The sequence below is a fragment of the Melospiza georgiana genome, chromosome 5, assembly GCF_028018845.1.
Source record: "Melospiza georgiana isolate bMelGeo1 chromosome 5, bMelGeo1.pri, whole genome shotgun sequence".
Lineage (NCBI taxonomy): Eukaryota > Metazoa > Chordata > Aves > Passeriformes > Passerellidae > Melospiza > Melospiza georgiana.
The window spans coordinates 25,413,596-25,433,348 of NC_080434.1; the positions used below are offsets into that span (position 1 = coordinate 25,413,596).

A 19,753-nucleotide genomic window follows, 5' to 3' on the forward strand; every position below is an offset into this window, starting at 1 on the left:
TCCTGACATTTGTTTCTGAAACTCAATCACTAGGAGCTGCAGCTCATTCTCAGAAGCAAATCAGCAATGCCTGTTATTGTTTCATAATCTTCCTCAAAAGAGAATCAATATAATAATTTCTACCACAATTGCCTCATTTCTTTATAACAGGCAACATAAAAGCCATCAGAATGGATTAACTCGCAACAAAATCTCATTTTGCGTCCACAAGGAAATGAAACACAAACTACCTCCATGCAGCTACTTGAGTTGGCAAAGGACAAGGAAACCATTCAGAAGACACTCAGAATGTTTTTAAATGTCAGACACATCCTACAGGAGCATTAAGGTGGCCTTAAAACGTGGGAGACATCTTTTGGAAAGGCGCGTCAGACGCCTGGCTGTACACGCAGCTGTCCTGTCTAAATGTCTTGACAGGACTATGTATCACATTCAGAGCTCCAGGAGCTCTTTTTATTTCAAGGCTAGTAAAAATAAGTTGCATCCCTGCAAAATGCAAGCAACTTTGTCTAACACTGAAAATTATTCCATTAATCTTTGGTTCCAGATGCTTCAATTAAGACAATATCTTAAATCCCACAATTTTAATGTGACTGCAGTTTTGGAGTATTAGTTCTTATTCCTTTCATGACATTAACTGTGAAGTAATAAAAACAATCTTTCACTTACCTTAATTTCCTTTTTTTTTTTCTCTCTCTTGCAGCTTGGCCTGCTTCTGTCACTGTTTACACTATATCAGGCATCTTCTGGAGACATTATTTGTTCACAAGTTTTCGGAAGGGCACATTCCTCTGAAAAATATGATAAAGGTGACAATATTTTTATCATCTTGTGTAAGAGAGAAAGAATATCCTCATATCAAAGGAGTCCTTGGAAGAAGATAGGGAAATAAAAATTAATTTATTTTGTAGCTCCAGGAATTATGTTTAGTTAAAATACAGACAACAGGATGGATTTCAGGACCATGTGCCCAAGGACATAAATTGAAATCAATGTCCATTTTTGCTCCTGCATGTAAATGTCCACTTTGACTCATTCACCCAAGGGGCTGATTGTCAAGTCCAGGTTATTTTTCTGACTCAGTACTATTTTATGGTGATAGCTGCTGCTGCAACATCTAGCAGTGTTGACAGAAATCATACACTGCTTCCTTGGTGCCGTATAAATACAGAGCAAGAAACAGCCTGGTGCTAGGGAGTGAAAATCAAATTACAAGTACGAAAAACCATTCTCCTTCTAAAGATGGAGGCCTCAGGCAGGAAGATACTGAGCTGGCCAGGTCTTCTCTCATCCAAAGCCTCCTGAATTTCAACAGTGTGTCATTACTCACAGGCCTTCTTTTCTTTTATTTTACACACTCTGTCTTGGCCATTTTGTATTACCCCTCCATCCTATTCGGTGTGATGTAAAGACCCTCCCTTTAAACATTTAGGATTCTGGTGAAGGAGATTTACACATGGCTATGATACAGGGCTTCACTTTTTCTTGTTTTGTCTGGTTTAGTGTCCTGTTTGTCTTGCTCTATCTTGCTTGGAAATGCCAAATTTCAGATACAGTAACAGCTCAGCTGTGTTAACCAGCCCTAGATTTTTAATAGCACTGCTCATAGAAATGTGATCTTCAGCAGTAAAATCAAAAAAGGAGAAGACAAGTGCCAATTCCTACCACAGGAATAAAACAACAAAATAATAAAAATATCTACACTATATCCCAAGTTTATTTTTTACTGGCTTCACAGCAACTTAGAAAAATATATATTCTAAGGCTCACAAGCAACTGCAAAGCCTTTCAATGGTCTCAGGTTTTGCACTTGGCAGAATTTATACTTTGAAAGTTACAGTTTGCACTTCCTTATTGCCCTTTCAAAAAAATTATCTGTCTGTTCCAGGGCTGTGCCTTTTACTGGGGATTCACATCCTGGATCGCATACTACATCAACCACCCTCGGTACACGCCGCCATGTAGGTATGGGCAGGACACAAAACTGACAAACTCGCTCTGGAAAAGTCTTTGCTGTGTAACCTGCAGTTCTCCAAAATCAAGAAATGGGTCCCACATTAAATCATATGGCTGATCCAGCCAGAACTTAGTCTTTGCTCCCTGTCAGGAGGAAGAATGTTGTGTTGGAAGCAACTCTGCTTTGTGCCACTGAATGTTCATGCCTGTTCAGCAATGGTCAGTCGCTGTCCAGTTTATGAACACAACATTTTGGACAAGCAGAGAAAACACAAAGATCAATATATTTTGCTCAGCTTCACAACAATTGTACTAAAGAAGTCAGGAGAGAAATAGAGCTGGTGAGCTGGTTGCATTTTCTTGGAGGAGATATTTATTTGCTAAAGATACAACCTTTTAATGAAAATCAAGCTTTTTTTTTTTTTTCCTCTGAGAAACCAGTAAAAATCCATTACATACTGCTGATAACACAAAGATTTTTTTTTTTTATTTTTGGATTTCATCCATCATTTTGTTCCCTCTCATCATATTTTATTTTTGCACTGCTGTTTCTTCATGATTTTTTTCTGCTTTCTCTGTGCACTTTTGCTTCTTTTGAGAATAACTGGCACAGGTTTTATATTCTGCTACCTTACTTTCCTCGTTATACCTTAGTCTTTCTTTTCCTCTGTATCTCAGATTTATACATGAACTTTGGGGAAAAAGCCTTTGCTTTGCCATTTTTATTTACACTTAGTTAAATTGCTAAATTTTTTTCAATCAAAAATTTCCCCTAGATGACACTTGCTTTTCTTTCAAACTAGCACCAACAAAATACAAAAGTTGTATTTCAAAATTATGTGATTCATTGAATGACAGCTGGATTTGGTGTGGCTTTGATAACAATGCTGCAAACAATGCAGAAACATCCCTAGACACAGTTTTTAGCTGGGCTATCAAATCAATAAGTGCAGCTTCTTTATAGGGGAAGCTCTTTGTTCAAGACACAAAAGAGGAAGCATCCAGAAGAAATATTTCTAATTTCCTGCCACTGCTTTAAAATGCCTTTGGCACCACAGAGGGGTCCTGTGCCAGCCAGGAAAAAGGAGTTCTCAAAAGTAAAGGCTTGATGAGACATAGCCAAGGCAAGTGAGGTAGGTACACATGGTTTGTGACCCCTAGCCATGACCAAGGTTTGCTTGGGAATTGTAAACCTTTGGACATGAACATGGTAGAGCCCTACACTGGTTTGGGGACAACCAGGAAAAGGAGGGGGCAGCCAGATGGCAGGTAAAATTTACAAATATTAAATGTATTTCCTGCATGACTGTGAAGCAGGTAGTGGCTGTGTAGTAAAGCCTCACCATTGCCTCACTATTAAAGTAAAAAGAAGGTAATGGCTAGATTATGCATTGAGTTTTCTGCTCCTGGAAGTAGAAGGGTCTATGGATAAGGCTGCAATTCTCAGCCTGATTTTGACACTGACCTTCATTCCACTCCCCTCCTTGCCTTTTCAAGGGATTCACCACCACCAGCTGCTTTGACAAAACACTGGGATAGATGAAGTTGGCAAATACTAAAAAAAGTTGGGTGAAAACTGCCTTGAGATCAGTGGTGAAAAACTGGCATTTCTAGAGCGCTGTTACTGGTTGTATTGTCTTCATATTGTGTGTGATAATATCCAATCTTTCTGCAGAGCCTGTCAGGAAAGAAGCATTTCTGCTCCTCAGCACTAGATTAATTTCATCCATAGCAAACCATGTGCATACCGTAAAATGCAATTTATAATTTCATTCTGTTTTCTAGCATTTGGCCACAAACAAGTTTCTTACGCTGCTCTTGCTTTTCTGGTATGTACAAAAATGAAGTTTTGTTTATGATGATGGAATAGGATTAACTCACAATTTAACAAAATGCAGTAATGCATAAGTCCATGTCCACAGCCTTGTGTACTTGACTGGATTTAGTACTAATCTATTAGTGCTTCTCAGTCAGGAGGTGTCCTACTAATATTTATGTACACAGAGTTTAAACTGAAGTACTGTATTTGAGAGCTGTGAGAACATCATCAGCATGATTACTACTGGTACTTGTGTTAGAACACTAATATTTAGAACTGAACCTTAGAACTGAACCTTTAGACTGAACCTTGTCATTTTTAAAACACTGAGGAATTATGTATCAAGCAGACTTTTGCAATAGTTCAGTGTACCCTGAATACATCAGGCTATTACATCAACAGCTATTAAAAATGATAGAAATAAACCTTGCCAGATTGGGATAAACCATGGGAAAATGTAGCTGATGAAGGATGGCTGAGACTACCCAACCTGCTGTTTGAACATAACTTTACAGTGAGCCAGAGCCTGGTAAGAAGTTCTCATGGAAATGTATATCCTCTCTGTCCTCTGGAACTACTGAGCCAGAGTCAAAGCATCCTTTTTGAAAATCAGATACAAATCAGTTTCCAGAAATATGACAGGGTGATGGGACAATCTAGGTTCCTTCAGGCAAACATATTAAGAAAAACATCCGTAAACTCTTTAGCAATATTTAAATGCTTTTGTAAATTGGGACCCTTAAAGGTCACGGTTTTGGCAGTGCTTGACTCTGGGTCTGTCCATGCAGTTCTCAGCTTTTCTTGCTCTTACAAGGTACAGCAAAGACAAGAAAAATACCTCTGTGAAGAAGTTCACACACTCCATGATGCTCTAGACCAAAAGCAATAGCCCAGCACTGCAGAGACAGGAGGCTGTGGCACTGGCAGCCAGCAGTACACCCAGACCCTGCTGTGGGCACCCTTCCCAGGCTCAGGGGGTGTTTGAACCCAAGCAAACAGCTTGCCTGGATATTCAGTGCTGCCAGCAAAACTAGTCCTTATCAAAGTCTCTGCTTAGAGAAAGCCTCCTGTTCCTTTGCAACATCCTTCCCTGCACCAGTGGAACGTGCCCTGCAAGGAAAATGCTGCCATCAAGCAAAGGGATGAGTCCTGTTGGGGGTGTTTGCTATAAAATATGTCAATCCCCTTAAGATCTGCATCAGCACCTGGTCTAGGCTCTGCATTCTTACAGCTCTTTTGAGAGCTCTCTACCCATGGAAACTCAAGACCTGTCCCTTTGAGATCTCATGTTGGCAGATTCCCAGACAAAGAATTTAAAACATCAACACACAAAATAAAATAATTTGAGCTGTTTTCACAGGTTTCCAAAACATATGAATAAAATAATTGGAAGATTTCTTTTCTTTTTGACTCTCTTTTAAGTCTTGTCTTTATTACACATCCTGATTTAAGTGTATACATCTGCAGCTGCTGTAAACAACAGTACTGAGTAATATGAAGAATTTCTGCAGGTCCTCCTGGAAGAGTCTCATGTTTAGAGAAATTAAGCTTTGCAGGGATTGTTTTTCTCATAGGGTACACTTGGAATATAAAGAGGGGAAACAGTGTGTAGGCTTCAATATTTTATAATTGTCAATAGCTTCAGCTTTTTCTCTGCTGTTTCCCGCTGCCCCATATTTTATATATGATAAACTGAGGACTAGCTTAAGTTTAGCATGTAGAACATTTACAGTCACATGTCTAAAGAGGGACACAAGAGTTAATCACAGCAGAATGCAGCTGCAGAGTCAAAGGTAAGCCAATAAAAATCCCTGCAGAAATGCCTTTAGCTTGTTTCACTTAGAATTAGTAGGGGTTAATTATAGTGTGTGAACATCTCTTGCTCTACAATACTATAGGCATCTCATTAGCTATAGAGTTTTACAAAACCACTTCTAACCAAAAAAACCTATTTCTTTAAAATAATACCAATCAGAAAAAACAAATCACGTTCCCAGCTCATAATTGGAAGTATGTAAATGAAAATTATGTCCACTGCTATGCTCAGAGTTATAGCTTCTGATATGGTATTTTATAATGGAATTTCATTTTCTGGCTATTTAGTGTTTTACATCTGGTATTTATAGTAGAGGATTGTCAGTTAGTTGGAATTAAAAGAATTTAAAAGGACAGCAGGACTTGAACTGTAACTACCTATCCATGCAGAATAACAGCTAATAACAATCTATTTATGAATAAACCCGATTTAAATCTTCCAAACAAACTCCACAAAAATCTCTGCCAAAATGGAGAAAATTCTTCAACAATTCTTCTATCTACAATGTTCTTTCAGGTAATAGCACATTTCAATATAAAATGAAATTACATATTTCTTTCAATTAGCTTCAAAAGAAATTTGTTATGGATGACTTTCAGAATTGACTTAAAAATGACAGTTGAAGTTATTCCTTTTTTGTATTAATTTTGTAACTTCACACTTTTAACAACTCTAGGTTTTAACATTTTCCTTTTCATTTTAATTTCTTCAACATTTTTGACCCTTGCAAGATAGAGAATTATAAATTATATAAGAAAATGCAAATTTTAACACTGCATTTTTTCAATTTGAGAGGCCAAATCATCCTTCAAACCCAGAAATTAATAAAAAAAGTTCAATTCGGCCTGAGCTTGAACTGCATACACTGTTTTAGTTTTCTTCACAGAGTAGGGGAAAAAAATGAAAACCATAAAATTATATAGTTGTGATGACAGGTTATCTTCTTCAGGAATTTAAACTGATTTTCCTACCAGTTCCCATTTTAAATATGGGCAAATATTGATTTTCATTTTCAGCAGTCGTAAGTGATGAAGTACTGAAGGGCTGAAGCAAATCTGAAATCAGCCTGTGCTGCAGGCTGTATAACCAAATGGAGAGAAATGGTACCTCCACCAAAGGTTTGAAATACCTGAATGTTAGAGACCAGCTTTGAGAAGTTGGTTATGGCTGGAAATGGTGTAACCAGAGAGTTCCAGAACCAGGAATAGGACTGGCTCCCGTCCTTTGTCAATCCCTGACTACTGTCCATTCAACCAGTCTGCCTTTTAGAGATTACTGCTTTTTTAAATCACCCTTTTTTCCCTTCCTGTTCTGCTGAAAACCTTTGAAAGCGTCTGTAGGAAGAGGGGTAGGGACATTAACCAGTGACATCTTTACAAAACCAGAGGTCAGCTTTTCACCTGCTTCTGTGCAACTTGGATTAAATCCAGAAAAAAAAAAAAATCAAGAAGAGCATCTTGATGGATTCCTTAGAAACAGGGAATCTCCCCAGGGCCAAACCTGTTGCACGTGCTGGGCATGGGAACCCCACTGAAGGCCTGGCTGCACAGAGCTCTGTGGAGATGTTCCAGGGGCTTTCACTCAATGTTTTCCACAATGTTCACTGGACACTCATGTGTGTGACAGAAATCACAGGCTGTTTTCTGGAATACATGTTTCCTGGGTACAGAGACTGAGTTGTAACGGGGAGGGTTCTGGTTATGCACTGCACACAGTTGCCACAGCCTTTTAGGCATATGACTGAAAATATGTTTTTAATGTCTTGCAGATGTGTGAAGCTGGAAATCACTTTATCAACGTAGCTTTAGCTCACCAAACCAATTCAGGTCTGTCTTTGTTTCCTGTTCCTTAACCTATCCATCTTCTGCTGCTGTACAGTAATTTATGTGCCCTATATATGTTGAATAAAGAAACATGAAGTAGTAACCATGCCATTGGTCTAACACCTTCAAAAATTTGTGACAAGAAAACATTAGTAGCACTGCTGTTGCTTCAAAACATATAGCAAATTTATCTTAATTAGACACAAGTGCAATTTAAATATGGATTTAAGCGCTGAAGTTCTTTAAAGCATGCTGGTGACTGACATCAATGCATTTAATTTTAAATAAGTCTCAAAAACTTCTAAACTATATTGCAGAGTTTTTAGAAAAATTCTCAGGCAAAGATGTACATGCATATATTCAAACACAGAGACAGACTCATGAATACTTACACAGTGTATATATATGCTCTTAACAGGTTGGGGTTTCTGCATTTTTGTGTCATGAGAATAAAGGTTATGCAATATATATCGGAAAGTAAAATTTGTTTTCAGACACTAATAGTGTAATTTTCCCACTAGAACACCCTATTAAAGAAAATACCACAGTATGATCAACTTCACACACAGAAGTCAATTTCCTTTCTGGAATGTTTTCATGCACTGTGGTTAGGAAACTGCTTATGTTATTTCTTGCAAGGGGCTTAATTCAGCTTAAAAGTAGAAAGAGCCAAAAAATTGATTTAAGTTCTTTCTCACTGGGATAAATACAGCTTTTGCTACCTCAAAAGATTTCACTGAAACTTTTCTAACAGGTTGTACCCTGAGAGCATTGGCCCAGGGGATTGCTGCTACATAGGCAGGCTGTGATAAGGCTCAGCTCCCCTCTCCCTGGACTGAAACTGGTTCTGATTTTCCCCACCCTTTTTTTTTTTTTTCGCCTTTCACAAGGAAATAGAACCTGTTTTCCAAGTCCAACCTACAACCCCTTCACGTGGCTCTTCCTGCTGGTATCCTGTCCCAACTACACATATGAGGTACATGACTTTCTTCTGCTTATGTGCAAAGGGTAGGTGGGTACTGTTTCAGCTTTTGTCTGCAGAAAATCTGCAACACCTCCACACAGTTTCCTCTGCACATCCATCCTTGTTCTTCCTATGTCAGAGTCTCCTTGCTCCCACAAACATTTCTCCACCAGACCCTCTGCTTCCCTCACATCCCTACCACATGGACTTTTCTCTATATTTCCCTCCACTACACTCTCCCCAGGGATCTAAAATTTACCACCCATCCCTTCACCCCATCCAGCACACTGGGGGGTTAATTTCTTACTATTTTTCCTCTCTCATTTCCATACAAGTACCACACTCTTTTTCCATGGGGAGCTTTTGAAAACTTGCCATTTTGCTTTGCATAAAATAAAGAACTAACCGTGCCTTTTTCTTTGCAACAGGCTGGGTCTTGGATTAGTTTCACGGTGATGACACAAACTCTGCCAGGTAAGTTTGAAACAGAATGAAGACAGCATTTAAAGTGTCTGTGGAAGAGAATTCTAGAAATCTAAGATTTGCCAAAAAAAGTTTATCGTATATGAAATATTGCCATCAAATTTGCCATATGAGATAAATCTCCAAGATGCTTGTAAGAGCAGTCTGCTTAGTGGAATCTGAGACTCTTCCTCAGTACTTTGCTGCATTCTTAGAAGACCTAAACACTCACACAAAAATATGGTCCCTGGAACTGTGCTATCCAAAACATTCAGTTTTTAAATTATTTTTCCATTTCAAAACAGAAACCTATAAAAACTACTTGTAAGAAGTAGCCCCACACAGCTTACAAATGGAAAAGAACGAATTTCAAAAGTGGGTTAAACTGCATCATGCAAAGAATAAATTGAAATTTTGTTTGAAAAGATGAAATGTTCTTGTGTTTTAGGCTTTAGTATGAAAATTATCTGCAAGTCTGGGGACAATGTAGGGCTGTCCCTACAGTGGCAGGAGCAGAAACATATGCAGCACACTCATCCTTGCTGTAATTGTCCCAGGCATAGCTTAACTGGACACCAAATGGATGTTTCTGATTAACCACCTCCACATTAATCAAAGGATAATGGATTTGCAAAATGCAAATGCAGTAAAATGATCCCCTATTTGGTGCCTATTTGTTGGATCTGGCAGCTACTGCCTACTTGCTTTAGGGCCAAGCTCTCCCTCTACACAGCAGGGAGTTAGAGCACAGCTCCCTGTCATGGTTGGGAGCCAGAGGTAGAAACAAAGAGGTGTTGGAGTTCAAAAGTAAACTAGAAATATGGTCGAGGGAGGTCATGGGTATGGACAGCACCATGGCCAAGGATGCCTTGTGATATATGGATTTATGGTGAAGACAGAGGTGGTACAGGGTGTGTCTAACAAATGTGAAGGTCATCTGTGCTAAATCTGAGGGGGAGGCTGAGCCTTGGGCTGATATATCAGCAACTGCTAGGCTGAGAGGAACTGCTGTGTTGTCTGCCCACAAAAGAGACTGCAAATATTTCTATAAACCCTACTGCATCTCCAGAAAGAGGCACTGAAATAACAAACGTGATCCTTTTCTTCGAATCTTTTTCCCTGCTAGTTGGCGTCTTTGCTTTCCTGATGGTCATCCAGATGTCCCTGTGGGCCCAGAAGAAACACAAGCTGTATCTGAAGAGATTTTATCCAGAAGTGAGAAGAAAAGCAGCTATGATCCCCATCATCTTCTGAGATTGCCACCAGAGTTGGAGCCTAAGTGAACACTTCAAGAGCCAACTCAGAGTAAATGAGCCATTTCATTCAGGAACTAAGTGGAACAGAGGAAAAACTATTGGATATCTTTTTCAGGAAATTAACAGTTCAAGATGAAGAGGTTTTAATTAAATGCAAAAATTTAGCTCTTGAATTCTTGGTTCCTGCTAAAAGATATGATTTAATTAGATTTTCTGTAATGGAGCTAATTGAAAAGGGACAAGAAAATTGCTTATATTGAATGCTAGATATTTAGCTGGTGTAAATGGGCACAGATGCTGCTAAAATTAATGAACAAGACTCATCTGCCACATTCAGGTATGGTAATTTTAAGGTTCAGTGTTAGATGTTGTGGAGAGTCTTTGGATTTTTTCATCATAAGATGTTTCACTGCCTTATTTTTATTAAACTGCACAGAAAAAGCACATTCTGCCTCAGCTCCTCTAAGGCATCACATCAAAGGATGACCACTGTGCTTTGAACACTGTTTAGTCTAGCTTCACTAAGTTTTTTTTTTTTAATCAAATCTCATAACAAATTGTTTAATACAAATTGGCTTAAATTGCTCACTGCAAAGAGGACTGTCTTTCTTTTCTTTTTAGGCAGGCAGATCAGCCCCACAATCCCACAAGGGGACCGCTTATGACACCTTCCCATCTTGTAACTAATTTGGGGCATAACCTTGGGTACATCACTGAGGATCACTTCCCTTTCTCACACTGAACAGTCTGGAAATAGCAGAGAACCTTCTGCACTAACAAGTGTGTTCAGATCCCCTTGATCAGTGCCTGACTGCATCCAGACACCATTCACCTTTACTTGCATGAAGCAGCGTGGAATCCTTGGGCACAAGGTGAAACAGAGTGTGGCACAGGAAAGAGATGCCAAATGCATTTCAGTCCATATCTGAACTGCCTCAGGTGGACACTGCTGACAGGCTTCAGCTCCCCTTCGCCTTGGCCAGGCTCTATCTGCTACGTTGCTTTCCAGGACATTATTTTTTAAGGGATTCTCTGGGCTTGTTGTTCAAGCCCTGGAAATACTGAATAGCTTTCTTTGCAAATCAGTGGCACCCATGTCATGCAGGAGCTCAATTTCAGTAAGGCAGAGTAAAAGAACCAGAACTGTTTCAGCAGGTGTCAGGATATGAAGAGTTAGGGCATTGAGTCCAGCTTTCATTCTATTCTGTTGCACCTTTTGGTGCCCTTAAGACTGGTGAAAAAAATCTTGCCTAAAGAATTTTATAATCATTAGAGAAACACTGGAGTACACCAGCAAGGCAGGCAGTTTGTCTCCTAAAGGTGCTGTTATCTTTGCTCCAGCTCAAGTGCTCTAACAAAGTTAATTTACCTGGTAAATTTGGTTCACATCCCTCTTCTAATGTCTAACTTGCTACACTTATCCTATTAGCCGCAGTAACTCAGTTTCATCTTTGTAATGTAAATACATCACTTTCCATATTTTTTAACTTGCAACCTGTGAAATAAAATTTTTATTCCTCTCAATGGAAAACCCTAATCAAAGTGAATATCCAGTTCTCCGACCCAGACTGCTAATAAAGATCTATTTTTGAAAAATTATTTTCTGTACTGTTTATTCAAATACTTAACCACAATATTTTTAAAAGTCTTTTTTTCCCATAAAACGTTAGATGTGTGAATAAAGGTGGTTGTCTGTTTTTTTTTTTTAATCCAGCTACTGAAATTCTTTTCCCTTTGTGTTTATTAAATTAATAAAATAATTCTTATTTTAGCAATCTTAAAGTTAACGTAGTCCATATAGGAGAGTAACATATTAAAATCAATTAGATATCTTTTAATCTTTTGATTGCCATGGCTGCAGCTTTAAGTCTGCTCAAGGCATGTTTCCAGTGGGATTCCAATTGCTAGGAACACAGTTCCTATTCAATAGTTAGCTTAGGTGGAAGAAATACTTCTGGAATTGTTAACTACCTGCTTATTAGCTGATTATTCAGTGCATGGGGTGGGGGTGAGGGGAAAAGTTTTGGCTCCTGAAGTAAAGTAAAAAGTAAAGTACAGGGCGAGAGCAAACACTAGGTAAGAACAAATGAAGATGCATTGCAGAAGGCTGTCTCAGATAAACATGATAGATATTTTGAGTTCCACCAGTGGGGTGTTGATGAGCTAAAACTGCTCTGAACAGTGCTAAATGGCCTCACAAACAGCAATAAATCTAACTTCCTGCACCTTTACCTTCCTACACATCCTCCTCTGATTTTCAAGGCAAGTTCCATGCAATTAGAAAATGTAAGTTAACTTCCTGGAACGGGGACAGGGTGCATATTCTGCTTCAAAAAAAAAAGTTTATAAAAATCACCAGTCTTGGTTTTGATAAATGTATCAGAGGCCTTGCTTATAGAGCACAAAAAAACCCCAAACAAAAAACCAAAAAAAACCCCCAAAGCCCCACACAGATAAAATAAAAGTATTCCTATATAAAAATATCAACAGTGATTTCAGCCCACAAGCACCATGCACATTTTCAACCAAAACAGTTGTCTTCACACAAACATTTTAATGAGGAAGTTTCTCATAATTGCGCTGGTTACCTGGAGAAAAATGCCTCATTAAGCTCTGTATATCCAGGTCTTTCTCCTATGAGGGGCTGATGAGGGAGTAAGTGGTCAACTGCAAATTCCTTCATCTGTGTTTTCTCTTAAGTGCAGACCTCACTTGCCAGAGGCACCAGTGGAAGGAAGGCATGGGCAAGGCCACCCCATACCAGAAATCCACCTTCAAGGTCAAAGGAAGTCAATCTCCAATAAGAGCCATAACAGCTCACAGAGGCAAAAATTGCCACATTCCCCACAAAAGGGAGGAGGGCAGGAGCACTGGGCAGCAGGAAAATCAAGTGGTTGAAGTTGGAAACATGATCTGGTTAGCATGAGGAGCTGCTCCAGACCCTTGTATGTGGCAATTCCTGCTTAACCCTCTTCAGGAGGGAAACCATTGGAACCAAGGGACCACAAATAAAGCAAGGTACAGGGACTAGACAGCAGTTGGGTCAGGAAATGTAAAAACAAACCAGATGGAGTATGAATAGATCCTTCCTGGCCTGCCCAATAAGGACTGTGTGAATGGCATTGCCAGTGGGACTAAAGTATATCTCAAAACAATCCCTGTTCCACACGCAGAGATTGCTCAACTTCCAGGTCCTAACATGCTCACCCTGCAGCTTACGACTGGGATTTTTCTGGAAATCTCCACATGGATGAGCCCCATCTGTCCCAAATTATTCCTAAAACATTCAGATTAAGGAGTCTAAAGTTAAGCCTTGGGATACACAGCTCTACATTTTTGTGGGTTGTTCTTGCCATTAAATGCCAACCTGGAAAAGAGCAAGCACCAGCTCAGGCTTTCTGGTGGTGCAGGGAGGCGTTGTGATGGGGAACTGACGTGGCAGATGCTTCTGTACACAACTTGGCAGCCTATATTTGGATTCCCAGCTTGAAAAAGCCCTTAAGACCCAGCCATATGTTTGTCTTATAAGATGGTTACCACATCTTCGCAGCTGACAGGAAAATGATCTCTGTGATTTCATCTTTCCATAGGGAAAGTGGAGCTCAAAAGGACACTGAAAGCAGGAGAAGTGAATAAAGGCAGATGGTCATCCTTTTTTAAAGTTGCTATTATCATCAAAATATCTTGTACTTTGCATTGTTTTGTATAAAGTAAGTGACTCCAAATTGGCTTTTATCACTCTAGGAACTGAGATAAAACAGCCTGTTATCAAAGCAGTTCTCTGAAAGAGAGCCTGCAGTGTTAACTAAATATAATAAAATAAAAATCACTGAATGTGAAGACTTCTAAAGCACACTGTAAGAGGAAAAAAGCCATTGGAAGGCAAGAGACTATTTATCTATTTATAGGTTTAACAAGTGTTGCTGAACTAAAAATTAATTCAAACCATAAAAAGCTTTTCAGCAAGCTAATATTTTTTACATGATGCTTTATTGGCTTTCCTTTTCTATATCTTCCTAGGCACAAGTGCTGCCTACAAGTGATATTCCTTGTCATTAACATTCATGGAAGCTTTTAGAGAAACACACTCTATGCCTACCCCAGTGTTCAATAAATAAATGTACATGAAGAGTTGTGCTGTCACTGAACACAGATTAGTACCTATATGAACAATATTTTTTTATGAAAGGTCTGTTTCATCATAGGTGAGTGCACAGAGGCTGCTGTACAGCTACAATTAAAGGTGATTTTCACATCACACATGTTCAGCATCACAGAAAAATGTTTGTGTTAATGGTCTCTGCACATCCTTCAGCCACCTGTGACTCAGACTTACAATTCTTTCTGCAGGTATCAGCTCCAAGAGCTGAGCTGTTCCATGCCTTTACCCTGGTCCTGATGTTTGGTTATTCATTTGTGTAGCACTCCAGAAACTGCCTTTCACCCAGTTCTTCCCTGAGAGGACATTTGAGAACACATTTATTTTTCCATCTTGTCCAGCTGGACGAATAGTTGTCCAGTGTTGGTCACTGTGTGACTGAAATAATCTGTGTTGAATTTCCTTGGAATGTAATAGTCAATCTAAAACCACTTTATCAAAAGAAAAGACAAGATAATGGGTCCTGAAATACGTATGCTTAGTTTAAAAAAAATCTGCCACACATTAACACCTCCACAATGCCCAGTCTTCTATCATGTAACCTGCTTTTATGTAACTTCTGAAGCCTTTGAAAACTCAGGAACCAAGTACGAGGAAATCATTTATAGTTAAAAGAAATATGATAAGGCTATTCAATAATACTAATGAATTCCATATTTAAAAAAAAGCAAACTTCACATCTTTTGTCACAGAAATCTGATTGTTAGCCATTTTTTTCCTAACACATATTATTATTCCTGTGAAAAAGTAATACTGCTCTATGACTGATTCCTTTCAGTATTCTGAGTACCTGGTCATACTCAATGGGAAAAGGCTTTTGTTTCAAAATTGCAGGTTTCACCATATGGGGACTCTTTTAAAGCACTACAAGACAGGATCCAAAGAAAACAGACCACCACATCAATCATTTTTGGAATTCTAATTCATACTGAAAAGCTGATGAGCTTTCAGTTGACTGATGAAACTGTGACACTACATTACAAAAGCAACAAATATTTAAAAAGGTGTCACTCTCCTCAAGGTAAGAATGGGGAAAAAAGGGTACTTTTAATTTTTTCTATTAATATTATGAGGCAATTTCCAAAGTTCTAGGGCATCTTTGCAGAAGAGACATTGATTAGAGATCTGGAAGGACAAGAATGTGGTTTCACTGTGTTTTTAGGGATTAGCAGCTATGTCTTTTTTGAAAGAAATTTCACGCTTTCTGACAACCGAGCTTGACAGAAATGGATTAAAGATGACACATTTCCAATATTGTATCTAATGAAAAACAAAGCACCTATTCTTGAACCAACAGGGAATTTTTGTCACATATACACACACACTGTATTCTTCCACCCTCTGGTTTATGTCATCTCTTTGCAGAGGGTGCTTTGCATTGGACTTGTAAGCCTGTCATTCAAACTCTTAATTACTTAGCTTTTAGAGCTTTGATATACACAATTATGTCACAGGAAAATCCCTTCATTTCAAAACACTGAGGATGTAGAGTCTTTTATATACTGTTAACCAATTCCAGCCCTGTTGCCCCATATATGCACTAATACTTTGCTGCCATTTTTAGATACCATTCCAATGTGAAGCACAATGCTCATCTATATTCAAAGACTTGCCAAACACCCCACCTTAATCCAGTTGCAAGCACAGAGCTAAATCTTGAAGCAGTGAGCTGCAATACCTGGCACTATCTGAACCTAGCTTCCAAATGCTTCTCCTTGCTTCCTTTGCTCTGAACTCTGAAGGGCTGGAGCTACTCAGGCACTTCTCTCTGCAAAAGTAGAGGTTTAATTCTTCCAGGTTTGCATTATTACCTTGTTATAAATTGTAGACCTGTAACAATAGAAACAGCAACACTCTCCCCCATGTCTGACACATTTTCCTATTTAGCAGGCTCCAGCAGGTAAAAGGAAGATAGACATTGTGCTTTTACAGATACAGGGACAAACTGAACAGGGCTATGGTAATTTGAGAACTACTTCTACTTCACTCAGGCTTCTGCTCAGGGGCTCAGCACCTTGGGCACCTCTCCCAGGAATAGGCAGTGCAATAAAGGTTTCCTGAAATCTAATAAAGGTGATCTTGATTATGAATCTACAATTAAATAGAGTGTATTTGATCACGTGAATATTTGCTGGAAATTGTACCTCAAACACTTTTGCACTGGGCTTGGAAATCTCAATTTTAGAATAATTGCCACTCACACACATGACAGTAATGCAAGTTACACAGCATGACCTGCTACTGGATCACAGAATCATGGAACATACTGAGTTGGAGGGGACCCATCAGAATCATCAAGTCCGACTCTGAGCCCTGCCCAGGACACCCCAGGAATCGCACCCTCTGGCCTGATAGCCAGATCCTTCAGGGCATACACAAGACTTTGACTGAGGGTGTGAGAGTGTGAGAGCTTTGCAGAGGGCATTCAGCAGTCATTCACAGGAGTTAAAATTCCCACAGACTGCCCCGCCCCAGTGCTGATGGTTCTGAATCGATCATGGACCAAAGCCCATCTCAGCCACTCCCTCTCAGAGTTCCTTTGCTGAAGGCCCTGGCCCTGACAGGCAGTTTGAGAAGTTTCACAAGTTCCCTCTTTGAGCTCGAGTGTCACAGATATGACAGGAGATGTGCAACAAGTGCAAGGCCAGGATGCTGAAGCCAAATGCAAGATGTGCTTGGCCATCTAAATAAGCAGCCTACCAAACACTTTTTCATCCTTTCTTGGGTTTCTGTGGTTGAAATAACCCCCGAGGTATTAAAAAGTCTTTTTTCCCAGCCCGCGACTGAAGAAGTAGTCAAGATTTGTCAGTTTTGCTCTCCAAGGTTGTTTATTTTCTCCTACCTGTTACATTCTTTGTTTGACCTGGTGAGATCTGTCCAGCTGATCAGGTTGCGGCACAGCGACTGCCCTTGGGGTGGTGTTAACTTTTTATACTAAGAACTACGTGTATTTTATTTACAATAATTTTCCAATACCTGTCACCTATGTTAGGCAGTTTGTCTCTACTCTAAACCAATCCAGAAGTGCCACCATCCCAGCAGAAGATGGAGGACCAGAAGAAGAAGAAGAAGGACAGGACACATCCAGATTCCTCCATCTTGCTTCTTGACCCCCCATTTTAAAACACCAAAATTCTACTTTTTCACCCTGTGACAAACTAACTATCATTCTACTCAAACTCTTGTGGCTTGTAAATCTTCACACAAAGTTGGCCATTGTTTCCATGGGCTAAAATTGAAGGCACAGGTGTTTTTGACTCTGTGCCTAGGTCTCTGAGCCCTTTGCCAGGGTCTCGAATCACCCAGGGCAGCCAGAGGAATGTCCTGGGTCCCCACAATCCTTGAGCAAGCAGTTGATGTTTGCTGCTCATTCCTTGGGCAATTCTTTCAGTCCTTCCCAGCCTGTTTCATTCAGGCACACATCTGACTTGCTCTCAGTGGCAGAGGACTGCCCAGACCAACAGAAGTGAGGGCAGCATCCAACAACCATCAAACACTCAGAAAAATGCCGACTGTTATTTACTGGCAAACAGCTCCTGCTAGAGCACTAAATCTGGCCATGTGTAAGGCAGTATGGGGCAATCTTGCCTATGGCAGTTCTGGGGCCTTGGGACTGCAGACGCATGTATCATCCACCAAGAATACCTAAACAAGTGAAAGGAAATATCTTGTGTAATGACACCGTTCTGATATAATTAGATGCAAATAATGCATTATAAAACATGTGGACAAAACCTCCAATTCTCAGCAGCTCTTCAAGCAGTCACTTTTTAGATATCATTGAGCAAACAGAAATAAAATCAAATCCTTCAGCGCCCACAGATGTAGAGTTGACATACACAATCAATAGGCAGTTACAAAGAGAGAAAAACTGCAGGAGTTTTCTTATTTGAGATAAGGAGCAGGGGGAGGAATTTTGCTTTGCATCCCCCCCAGTTTCAGCAGAAAAAAATTTTCTCTCTCTTTCAGAGAAAATAAAATTGATTCATTGGTTACAGTGCAAGGAGATGAGCATCTCCAGCAGAAATTAAGGGCACAAAGAAGGTCACAATACATAAAATTTCAAGCAGCAGCAGACAGAGCTGGCTAAACTGACTGCCATTTTAACTGCAGTCGTTGATAAAATGGTCACATTAAGAGGCAGCTGAAGGATGGTCAAAAGGTTAAGCCAGGCAGGCTGGTAGAGAAAACATAAAAAACGTCCTCTGCCACAAGAAATGTCTGCAGATGGGGCTTCTCCTGCTGCTGTCCTCATGGGGAGCAGGGTGGGAAACTCAGGGCAAGTAGGGGTCCTGCTGATGCCTTGATCTCAAGTAGGTCTTGTCATCTGAAGCCAACAAAGGTTAGCGGTACCAACAGTCAGACCTGGTATTTCTATTATTTCTAGAGCTTCTAATGATTTTCCCTGCAACGCTTTCTCTCCATCTCATTTTCCTTCATCCCCAGAGGATATACTATATGCCTTTATGTTGCAGCAAAATATTCTACAGCTGTAAGTAAAAAAAGCCATCTGTTCTTTGAAAATAAAATGTCTCAGCTAGGATTTTTTTGGGTTAGTTTTTTTTTTCCAATTAATACTATCAATCTATCAGGTTACTTGCATGTCACACACAGCTGAAATATTAAGCATTTCAGCATAAGCTAGGGAAAAAAAAGTTCAGTCAATCCAAAGATCACTGCTTTTCTCCTTTATGATTTTTGATTTGCAAGAAGTGTTGAATATTTATATTTACACCAGGAATAAAAATGTACTACTTCCCAATGTGAGCCTCCTTTCCAAATCTTCATTTTAGGAATGAGTTGCTCAGCGTGCTTCTTTCTCTAAAAGCAAGAACCATTTCCTTCCTAATTACTGTAAATTACAAGTGCAAGGGGCAGCATTCCCTTGTTTTCTGAGGAAAAAAAATATGTGGGCTGAATGCTGCAAACTGGAAAACGTACTGTTCGATTTCCCCAGCAGAAACAAATCCTAACTGCTCTCTACATGGGAGTTTGACAGCTTGAACTGTGAGTGAACCAAACCTGATGCTTCAGACCACTGAAAAGTCAAAATAGCAACAGGAAAATTCAGCTTGCTGCCAAGGGGGAAAATCCGGAAAGCTCTGATCTTCTATTTAACAGTAGAAGAACATTCTACATTCTACAGAACAATAGAATATGTAAGGTGGCACAGGAGTATGAGGGGGAAGAGTCTTTGCCATAACTGAGAATTTTTGTACACCCAAATTTTTGCTCCCAGGGATAACCAGGTGGTGAGATGGGTCAGGCACTTCCCCATTCCTCACCTGGGGGTTCAGCCCCAAAAGGCTCCTTGTAGGGCCACCAGTGTGCATGGCTCCACAAGTGCCTCAGGGCAAAAAGGGCTGAAGGCACCAGAGACACCAAAGTGTCCCTCTACTGAGCAGGCCAAGCCTTTTCACTCCAGGAGAGCTGATATCCTTGAAACTCTGCCCCATCCCTCACATTCCTGCGCCACTGATGGTGCTTTCCTCCAAAAC

At 39.8% G+C, this 19,753-nt stretch overlaps 1 protein-coding gene across 1 annotated transcript in view; it reads left to right on the forward strand.

The window, feature by feature from the left end:
• The window catches only part of TECRL (trans-2,3-enoyl-CoA reductase like), a 57,136-nt gene extending 47,042 nt beyond the window's left edge, over positions 1–10,094 (forward strand). Inside the window, exons 6-12 of the mRNA XM_058024745.1 lie at positions 704–809; positions 1,889–1,961; positions 3,742–3,785; positions 7,360–7,417; positions 8,305–8,390; positions 8,807–8,852; positions 9,967–10,094. Of these exons, the coding sequence (XP_057880728.1) occupies positions 704–809; positions 1,889–1,961; positions 3,742–3,785; positions 7,360–7,417; positions 8,305–8,390; positions 8,807–8,852; positions 9,967–10,094 (541 nt within the window). The remainder of the gene's footprint in view (positions 1–703; positions 810–1,888; positions 1,962–3,741; positions 3,786–7,359; positions 7,418–8,304; positions 8,391–8,806; positions 8,853–9,966) is intronic.
• The last annotated feature ends 9,659 nt before the right edge of the window (positions 10,095–19,753 follow it).